This window comes from Porites lutea, chromosome 5 (genome assembly GCF_958299795.1).
Source record: "Porites lutea chromosome 5, jaPorLute2.1, whole genome shotgun sequence".
Classification (NCBI taxonomy): Eukaryota; Metazoa; Cnidaria; class Anthozoa; order Scleractinia; family Poritidae; genus Porites; species Porites lutea.
This window is the reverse complement of record NC_133205.1, coordinates 35,566,682-35,577,950: the sequence shown is the minus strand read 5'-3', so window position 1 is coordinate 35,577,950 and position 11,269 is coordinate 35,566,682. Positions and strand designations below refer to the sequence as shown.

The 11,269-nt window shown below is 40.2% G+C and overlaps 1 protein-coding gene across 1 annotated transcript; it reads right to left on the bottom strand.

The window, feature by feature from the left end:
* Positions 1–536: 536 nt before the first annotated feature.
* LOC140938303 (uncharacterized) lies at positions 537–998 on the bottom strand. Its single transcript, XM_073387800.1, has one exon. It carries the CDS (start codon positions 996–998, stop codon positions 537–539), a length of 462 nt encoding a protein of 153 aa, XP_073243901.1.
* Positions 999–11,269: the final 10,271 nt, after the last annotated feature.

Here is an 11,269-nt window from a genome sequence, read left to right as displayed (position 1 = left end):
GTTTTTATCTCGCAGCTTGCGTGCTTGGGTTTCGCGTGCAGTAACTTTGCAAAGAAAAATAAGAGACTGCTCACAGTCTAGACCACCTTAAACTTAAGAAAAAAGAAAGAAAAGGGAATTATGTAAATAAAAAAGTAAAGTAATAATTGACATATAAATATCTCCAGAAATATTTGAGAGATATCGGCTAGCCAAGACTACTCCCTTCTTAAAACTACAAATACTTGGAGAACAACAAGTTGACAGTGGTAACGCATTCCACATATCAACAATCCTATAAAGCTAAATTTGAAAATGTCTGTCCTTGCAAAATTCTTTTTAAGTACACAATCATCCCTACCCCTGAGAGAGTACCAATCAGAATCTGAGTTAAACTGACTAAAAGGAGAAATGTTTATTCTAATGTACTCATTAAGAACTTTATAAAGAAATAAAACATCAAACAAAAAACGTCTGTCCTGTAAGGAGAACAAGATGAGTTTTTCTGTACGAGTGCCATAATCATCATCAGTTTTCAAAATAAACTTTGTGGCTCTTCACTGAATTCTTTCCAATTTGTTGAGGTTCCTTGCTGTGTGTGGTGACCAGATAATGGTACAGTACTCAGGTTGGGATCTTACCAGGGCACAATACAGCGTCGTTACGGTGGCAACATCATTCAGACATTTGCAAGTACTTTTGATAAGAGCAAGAATCTTGTTTGGTTTACTTGATATTTTATCAACACGCGCATTCCAGGACAGTTTGTTACTAGTGACTAAGCCAAGATCACAGAATTTGGAAGTTTCTTTTAGAATGACGTCATTGAGCTTAATGTCAGAGAGAAGAGGCATTCTTTTCTTGGTGATACGCATCAAGTTACACTTCTTAACATTTAAGTCCATCAGATTTTGCTGACTCCAGCCATATAGATTGTCCAAATCTGACTGAAACTCAAAGTTGTCTGAAGGACAGTTTATCACTCTAGACGTTTTACAGTCGCCAGCATATAATGCCATTGTGTTCCTGGGCATAGCTACATCAGGTAAATCGCTGATGAAAATCATAAAGAATATTGGCCCTAATAAGGATCCCTGGGATAAACCAGAACGAATGACAGACCAGGTAGAACTCTGACCCTCAATGACAAACATTTGCTCTCTTTCGGTCAAGTAATCTTAACACCAGTTTAGCAAACTACAAGAGATATCAAAATTACAAAGCCCCTACAGAAGTATAACATCAACTCAACTCACACAGAAATCGAGATTTTCCCTTACTGCTTTGCTGCTCGCGAAAAATCCTCGCCGTTCCTCGCTCGCGCTCCGCCGCAAAGAAGTACCCCGCGCATGAAGGTCTTAAAGAAACTACCCCGCGCAAATAAAAAATCCCGCCAGCTACGCAGGCTACCGAAATGTCAAAAAGTGAAGGGTTCAATCAGGTAATCCTATGAAATAAATAAGCAGAAACAACATGATTGAAAAGTATTGTCGAACAAATAAAAGAAAATGGAAAGTGTTTTTTATGCAGCATTTGTTGTTATTCGATGATTTTCAAAAGTGAGTGGTTTATACAGCCGACAAGGCAAACGTTGCACGCTGCTGAAACATACAGATAACGTCTTAATACTGTACATTTATCAATTTAGTTGCAGTTAAAAGACTAGTGCACTTTGGGATGTGAACTTGTTTTGGAAAAACCTGTCGCTGGAGTCTTGAAAGTGCGCTGCCGTCATATTGTGGTGACATCTACAAAACGCATTCTGACTCTCTGATTCAATGACACGGACACATTGCGCTGTCCCTTCGACGACTAGTTTAGGTTCAAGGTTCAACTGCATTTTCTTTCAGATTTCAGTTTCCGTTTCTCATAGATCTGTAACATGTAATTCTCACTGTACTGGTTTTCATGTTCTCAATTCTAGACGGTTTCTTTGTTTACTGTCACCCGGGAGTATCATATCGCACACTAACTTTCAAATATAGAACATTTTTAATGCAAATTTTATCTCTTTTGCCTAGAGCCGACAATCCCAAACGTGGATTAATGTAGTTTAAATTATACAAAAGTGAATAAATATCATTTTTCAAATTTGCGTTCAGTATAGATAATGTTTGTAATAAAAAACTAATTTTATTGCTCATAAGTCATAAGACGCTTACAAAGTGGCAATCCGTTACAATAGTGTGACGAAAAGAGAAAAAAATTCCATGATTCTTTCCAGGATTATATTCGTCTATTCCACGCATGCTCTCCCGAAGCTAGTAAACGCCTGCGTTACACAGTTATTCCTTTAGACAGCTTTACCTTGTTTACCCTGGGTTCCAGAGGATATTTTTTTCTTATCGATACTGATGGTTCGCGGCGAAACGAACGTCTCGGGAGCGTTATCAGACTGTAAGCACGGTTTACTCCATATTAGGTGTTTTGAGAACGGACCTCTGGAGCCAGGGTATACCTTGTTCTGTCCTCAGTGCTAAAAGCAACTTAGAACTACAGCATAATAGAATTCCACAAACTACCACATGGTTTCTTCTATACAACGTTAAAATTCCAACACAAAATGATAACATTCATAGAGTGAACTCTGTACTATACTTACCTACTACAATCAATATCTCTTGTAGTCTTTTCCTCAGTTTAGAAGCGCTAAACTCGCCAAGCTGCCCTCATTTGCTAAACAAAAACGTTTCTATTCATTAAACATGAAATCAACTGGTTTTCAAAGTTCAATGAAACGCTCAGGAAATTCTTCACCCTTGATTCGGCTGTAATGACTCTGCCACTGTCTCTAGGGATGTTTCCACTGCCATGATCACCCTGACACCACTGTCTCTGCTGGTCCCACACCATCACATTCCGCCCTGGCTTCAGCAATACGGTACATGATAATCAGGAGGGACCTTGGTTTGTACATCCAGTAGTATTTCATAGAACCACTGTGCACCATTTGTCCTGGCTAGAAATAACGATGTCAGAGGGAACGCAGCCCTTGTTCATTCTTCTGTGGCTTGTTTTGGTGTGATTATGATCAGCCCTCAGTGCTGTTTCTCTCAAGCATTACAAGTACAATTTGGTAGGTATTGCGACCGGCACTTTCAATCTCCTGGCCTGTGAAAACAGCCGTTTCTCCCCGCTCCTCGCCGCTGGATACGTTTCGCGAGGAGGAAATTAACGTCTGCGACTCAGCGACGTAAATCAATGTTTACATAATAAATCCGGTAGTCATGGGGTTCTAAATGCAAATTTTGTTCAGTTCTAGGTTTCTCCTGTTTGATTTTGGTAAAGTATTAGGGGCCTTACGCAACTACGACGACGACGACAACATCATTGTCAAAAAGCAATTGGTTTTATGAGCAAAACAACAACTCTGCACGTGCATCACGCCTTTTAGTACATTTCTTTGACGTACGCTGCACAACGACGACGGGAAACCTCCCAATGCGACTTTTTAGACAGGACATGGACATACGACGACAAAGTTTCCTTTCTCTGTTTGAACATGGATAAAGCCCTTAAGAATTCAACTCCAGGAAGAGTCGCCTACATTTGACGAATTGAGCGGTTCCAAATAGAAGGGATAAAGTTTGAAAGGACGCAAATCAATTTTTTTAGTGATATTTTCACTGCTGTCGTCGTCGTTATTGCTCAAGCTCCCTATTGTGTTCATCTGCGAACGAGCTCCAGCAAAACTTAAATCCTTCTACTACAGAAGAATCTATTCCACAAAATATTGTCTGTTTTGTTATAGATTCGTCGCGTTTACATCTGACCTTTGTGGCCTTTTTGTCTTTTGTCTGTCATTGGTAAACAAAAGCTAAAACGAGCTAAAACAATGTAACTACCCCGTCGTCCAATCAGCGCTTATGACTGGCTTCTGGACAGATTTTACGTCACCAGTATGGACTTTCTATCGCTGAGTCGCAAACGTTCCTCCTGGCGAAACGTCCCCAGCGGCGAGGAGCAAGGAGAAACGGCTGTTTTCGCAGGCTATCAACGTATCAGTCTCACTTCTGAGACACAAATCGTCATCGTGAAAGGAAAGGTGTTTGCACTGAGCTCATAAGACTTTAAGTGTGGGACTAGTAACTGGAATCTCGAGCGACAAAGTTATTCAGAATATGAACTGCTGCCGTTTGCGGAACACCAGTTATCACGTAGTTGTAATCTTCATTGCAACACAAGTAAGATTTCTTACCCTAGAACAGACACTCGCTGCCTTCAAGATAAGGCCAGCTTATTTAAATCACCACAGCATATTTTCTAATCGCTAAATGTATTCCTCGAGACATAAAATCATCCAAACAGTAGAAACAAATTTTGAATTGCAACCCTTTAAGGACGAGGCCGTAGGGTAATCGATCTTCCAAAGTTTCCTGGTGATTTTGAAAGTCCAAATGGCGCATTCAATTACATTCTTAAAATCCACTGTTTGACAAATACAGCTTTATGTATGGTAGTCGGTTCCATGCCACCTGCTAGCAAGAGAATGCTATGCCAAGGGTAGAGGAACAGTTAGCACCTGACAGACAAACTAAGGAGTCATCTTGGCAGAGAGAATAGTTCCCGGCTTTACTGTGACAAAGTTCAATCGGCGATAGTCCACGCAAAGCCTTGGATTTCCATCTTTCTTGGTAGCCAGGACCACTGGCGATTGCCACGAACTGTTACATTTTCGCACTCTGTTCTGTAAGGGCGTTGTCGTTACAGCCTTACTGCGGCGTTATTAAAGTGATACTGTATCTTGTATTAAATTTATGTTGTACCTTGTCAGTCACTCCCAGGTCCCAAAAACTCTTTGAAAACGAGCGCTGCTGCTTGCTCAACAGGTTAAGAACCTGCTGCTTTTCATCCTTATGCAGATCAACAGGGCTATTTTCAATCAGTGATTGCAGCAGTTTCAAAGCAAATCACTCCGTTGCATAAGCGCTATGCTTGCGAAGCCTGCGTATCTAGCCCACCAACATCGCCCAGCAGCATCTACCTCCATGAACCTTTTCACAGGCTTGTCCATTGTCACAACTATTCTAGATTGCAGGAATTATTATTCGCAAAAAAGGTTGAGGATTGGAAACGGAACAATTAAAGAGCTTGACAAGTTTTTGCATTGAACAGCACTTTTGCCTCCAAAGGAGTACCAGCGCGTGGCTCACTAGAAATGTCAAGTCACACTCCGAAGTAAATTGGTAGGCCTCTACTAGCTCATTTATGTTATTTGCATTAATAACCACAGAATGGCGAGTGATACAGTGGAAACATTCGGGCCCCAACAGTGAATTACCTCTACGTTTATTGTGCATGTTTCTTGACATACACCCAAGAACGTGTCTACCTGGTACAAGAGACACATGCCGAGTATACGACCATCTTCAGAATCGGCTACCACAAGGTTGACTAATACTTCTGGGTCTCCAAGTCTTAGCGTTCCTTCACCCGTTCCCAAGGTTTTACTAATACAACCATCTGCCGCCATTTTGATGTCAGTATTTTCCCGTCTGAGAGGAAACCTTTGGTTTTTGGAGGTCTTTTATAGCGATTACAAGACAACATTGTTTTTACTGATGTGAAGTGTACATGAAATAATTCATTTTTGAACTGCGGTTGTAGATGAAAGTGAAGAATGATCATCGCAGTAAATTTTCCAATTTAAGCAATTGGAAAGAAGAAGCCTGAAAAAATCAGGGCTTCCCGTTGAAGCCCTGAAATCTTCAGGCTTCTTCTTTCCAATTGCTTTAAATTGGAAAATTTACTGCGATGATCATTCTTCACTTTCATTGTTTTTACTGCTCTCGGCCTTTGAAATATATATCACGGGGAACCGTGGGGAATTTAAACTGCTATAAGGTTTCTTTAGACGCTCTCCCGGGCAGCAGGGGATGCCTTTCTCCAGGAGCGACCACCTTTCGTATACTGCTTATACTTGGGAGGCGGCAGTGGAAGCTGACATGAAGCCCTTTCTTAAAATATCGAAAATGGGGTATTCTTTGGTGTACCACCATATATATTGGTAATGATTTTGCCATTGTGACCGAGCCGCGAAAGTAGATGAGGGAGAGAGAATACAGTGAAACCTCTATTAAGGTGACTCGACCCAGTTTTTTTGGGGGGGTACCATCCTACTTTGAAGCTCTCTGGTATCCTCACCTTTACTTTTATCGTAAGTCTAACAGATAGAATGGATAACATATAGATCAATCTACAATATAACATAAAATTTGTGGCGATCGGAGTAAATGTCACGTGGTTATAATGCCACGCCCCTTTGAGGTCTGAGTCGAAAATCTGCTGTTGCCGGCATTTTTTCGTGAAAATCTCTCGGCTACACATAGTGCGCATTAGTGCCTTGCGCTGAACAGAGTTTCACCAAAATCGCAAAGACCCAATTCGAGAAATTCAGCGGTTTCCAAATTTAGGTCATAATTTATGCGAAAATGATAAGCAAACTTTACACGGATTATATCTAATAAACTATGAGATTCATCTCTGTATTTTGGGTATCCTTACAACAGATGGGTCCTTGCAAGTCAGCAAAACAATTTAGGGCCTTGTAAATGCGCGCGATTTCGAGCAAAGCAAACATATAGAAATTATAGTTTTCGCTATTTGTTGACGTTTGTCAGCGTTTAAGAGTCAATCTCACGAAAAAAGCATTTTCTTAAAAATTCGTAGTTTTTTTCCCTTCATTTTTTTTCAGGGCCACAATTGATTAACTAACAACCCGGACTCTGAATTTCATGGTCATTGAAAAACTGGGACATTATCTTCTATAAGCCCAAACTTGAGTAAACATTGAAGATTTTTAGCGTTTTGGCTGAGTTTGTGCTTTGGGAGTTGTCTATTGTTTCTAGTCTGTCATTATACAGCATTCTTGTTCAGCACGCGTGCAATGACCGCGCTTGGCTGACTTCCGAATATGATAATTTTGGTACAGTGAGACAGGCCATCGCGTGATACATAGAGGTTTAACTCACAATTTTTAATGAATTCTCGTGCTTCTTGTGCCTTTGCAAAAAATCAAGAAGTGCTACACACTAAATCTACTTTCTATCAAAAAAATATATCATTTTTTCATAGGTTTAATGCAAGCCAATAATCAAACCAACTCGTGACGGGAATCCCTTCTATTTTCTTATACTAAATTATCATATCTCAGTGAGCATTCGGAAGTCAGCCAAGCGTGATCATTGCACGCGTGCTGAATAAGAATGCTGTGTAATGACAGACTAGAAACAATAGACAACTCCCAAAGCACAAACTCAGCCAAAACGCTAAAAATCTTCAATGTTTACTCAAGTTTGGGCTTATAAAAGGTAATGTCACAGTTTTTCAATGACCATGAAATTCAGAGTCCGGGTAGTTAGTTAATCAATTGTGGCCCTGAAAAAATTTGAAGGAAAAAAAACTACGAATTTTTAAGAAAATGCTTTTTTCGTGAGATTGACTCTTAAACGCCGACAAACGTCAACAAATAGCGAAAACTATAATTTCTATATGTTTGCTTTGCTCGAAATCGCGCGCATTTACAAGGCCCTAAATTGTTTTGCTGATTTGCAAGGACCCATCTGTTGTAAGGATGCCCAAAATACAGAGATGAATCTCATAGTTTATTAGATATAATCCGTGCAAAGTTTGCTTATCATTTTCGCATAAATTATGACCTAAATTTGGAAACCGCTGAATTTCTCGAATTGGGTCTTTGCGATTTTGGTGAAACTCTGTTCAGCGCAAGGCACTAATGCGCACTATGTGTAGCCGAGAGATTTTCACGAAAAAATGCCGGCAACAGCAGATTTTCGACTCAGACCTTAAGGGGGCGTGGCATTATAACCACGTGACATTTACTCCGATCGCCAAAAATTTTATGTTATATTGTAGATTGATCTATATGTTATCCATTCTGTGTGTTATACTTACGATAAAAGTAAAGGTGGGGATACCAGAGAGCTTCAAAGTAGTATGGTACCCCCCAAAAAAACTGGGTCGAGTCACCTTAAGCGGACGCCTTCGGAACCTTCCCAAGTGTCCGCTTAATACCGCAGACTCGTACCCAGTCGCTATTTAAGTGTTTTTTGGGATGAGAGAAGATTGGGGATTACTTGAGGCGCGCGCGGGCTGTTAATACCGGTCCGCTAAATAGAGGCTGTAAAAATTGCGCAACGTTGATTAACGATCAACATTCAACGGCTACTCTGTACTGTGATAAAGATGCATGCTGTTAAAGAAGCTATCCAGAGTTCAAGTTCATTACCTTTCATTACCAACTTTAATTTTTTTCTAAATGCAAAAACATTAACTGACTTCAGTCTCTATTTCAAGGACGTAATCCAGTACTACTATTGTGAATTCAGTCCGGTGTCCGCTTAATAGAAGGTTTTAACAGAAGAAATTAGCCAAATACACCTTATTTTAGTGTCCGCTAAATAACTGGCTTAGTGTCCGCTTAATAAAGGTTCCACTGTAGTAAAACAAACAATGCAAACAAAGTGCCGTACAAACCAAAAATTTAATATACTAAGGCGTAAATACTACGTGTTAGGGTTTATATATCGCATTGGGCACAACATCGGATGATCTTCCTGTTGGCAATACCCTGTTTACCAAACACTATCGTCGCGTTACCTAATTATACATACGTGCTCTGTTAGCACAAAGGGAATAATCGAATGCTATGTTTCGCAGTTTACTACAACAAATATGGCGGCAAACTAAAGCATGCTAAAATCAATTGGTTTTAACTGGGTCGATTTTTATATTTGAAGGTTTTTGTCATGTATTATCCAGGGGCATCCAACCTAAAATTTTGGAAAATATCTGGTCGGAAGACGATTTGAGATTTAGAATTTTCGGAACATTTGCTGTAAAATTTCTTGCTTGCCTGCCTCTCCTAGGATTTTCGAACATCGAAAATGGTATAGTTGCCCAGTTTTAACGGATTTTTACCCTAAAAAGGTCACCTACAATTTTCGGGAGCCTTTTTTCTGGCTGAAATTTTCGAAAAGGTAAGTTTTGATCCCTATAATTTTCGGAACACTAGACTTATAGCTTTCAGCTAGGAAATCCGACCAGATGAAGAATTTTTAGGGAATAAAGATATGCCTATATCTAACGTTTAAATACTAAAATACGTGGTTTTGAACTATATTCTTGTTAGGTGCCCCTGATTATCCAAAAATTCTACACCCCGGAAAGCTTCATTGAACTTAAGACCTCTCCCGATCCTAAAATGATAAAACTTTAACATTTGTTAACTCGTTTCGGCCACAACGACATTCTCGCTAAAACTCGTAGTAGAATACCGACGTCTATCACGTTTTCTCGCTAAAATGACGTTGGTTTGCACGCCTGCACTACTTAGTGGGGGCGATCCATTCAACCAAAATTCCAACCGGTCCGACCGGGAAAAGTGGTCCACCTCAAAAGGTGGACCCGTTTTTTCGAAACTTTTCCGGTTGGACCGAACCGATCCATTGAGTTTTGGACCGAAATTTCCGGAAATTTTGGTTGAATGGATCGCGCCCGTAGACGGAATCGTCTGTAAAATTGAATCTAAAGGTCTCTAATATATGTAATAACAGTTGGCTTCGCTTTTTTCTCCATAAAATGGTCTCTGTGAGCCCCAAGAAGGACAACACATTCCGTTTTTTACGGCAAAGAGGTCCTGGTCAGTATTTCATCATAAGTGAACTTAAGCAACAGGACGGGAGAGGAAAGAAGACGGCAAACTTTGTGTGACAAGCGTGACAATAATTTTGTTTGAAATACCTTTTCGCCAAACTTCACTTCCCTTTGAACAGATCCTTTTGTAAAAGACCAGGGTCAATTTCATAAAACCTTTACAAGTGTAGGTGCATGTTGTTGCGCAAAGTTTGAAACCGGTCAAACTTTTCAGCCAACAACTCCCAACATTTCTTTTGTTCCGTGATCGCCGAAGCGTAGCGCAACAATGTTGGATCCATTTGCACAGCTCCTCCAACATTAGGGACTTTACGATCCAATGACGCGACGGCAACGAGAACGTCGCTTAAAAAGTGAATTTGCGTTCTTTCATTCTTGATAGCAATTAATCCTACCCACTAACTTTGTCAAATGTAGGCGAACCCTCCTGAAGCTGAATTTCAAGGGACCATAGCCAAGCTCAGAAAGAGAAATAAAGTTTCGTCGTTGCTTGTTTACGTCCTCCATAAAACGCAAAATTAGGCATTTTCACGTCGTAGTCGTGCAAAAACAGGAAAGAAATGTACAAAAAAGCGTGATGCACTTGCGAAGTTGTTGTTTTGCTTATTAAACCAGTTGTTGTTTTGACGAACGTTCTCGTTGCCGTCCGCGTCTTTGGATCTTAAAGTCCCTATTGTTGGGGCTACACGCGCTCATTACGCATGCTTTATAAAGACTTATGGGTTGCATCCTTCACACGATGCACTGCAGGTCCCAACATTGTTGGGAGTTGTTGCTTCCGTTTGCAGACCTCTGCCAACACGTATACAACAACTCCCAACATTGTTGGCGCAACAATGTTGGGAGTCGTTGCGTCCGTTTGCAAACTTTGTTTTACTCTTACTCAGTTGAATTTTTGCTTAGCTCCCGAGTTTACTTAATGCCATTTTAGATATTCCGGAAACAATAAGAAATTCAAGCTTTTTGTTGAAGGCTGCACAACCAAAGCATCATGTGAAAGCAATACCAAAGATCGCTTTATTTGAATGGTCACACCACGGGATTTTATGAACACTACAATTTTGGGTTGTTCGTATGGGAGCATAGTAAATGGTACCATGTACTGGAGAGGTTATCCACAACCGGAGATTCCAATGTTGCAAGTTCCTTCCGTGTCACTACAAATTGACTCTGGGAGAGAAATGGGCAAAATGCAAGCAACAGGAAAAATTGCCAGTGGCTTTTAACTGGTTCGAGTGCTGTCCTACAGTCAGTAAGTAAAAATCACCGTCATTCATTAACTCCGTTAAAAATATTCTACGTCAGTTAAGGTGGCTCGATACAGTTTTTCAAGGCTAATACCTCCCAAGTTTGAGCATAAACTACGTCGCCATAAACAAAGTTTTGGAAAAATTGCCCCCACAGTTGTATTAGATAAAGATGAAAATCTTTTATGATCAGGGTTGCAATGACATCGGAGTTGTTATAGCAACGAAATGACGCTATTACCTATTTTACTTACAGAAGTATTTCTCGGCACTGAGAACTGTTCTTCCAAAATTATTCACGGGAGCTTTTTCCTCCAATAGCCGCCTCGATGTTCTTGAAGTTTAAGCGAAATCTGTAAGAGCGTTAT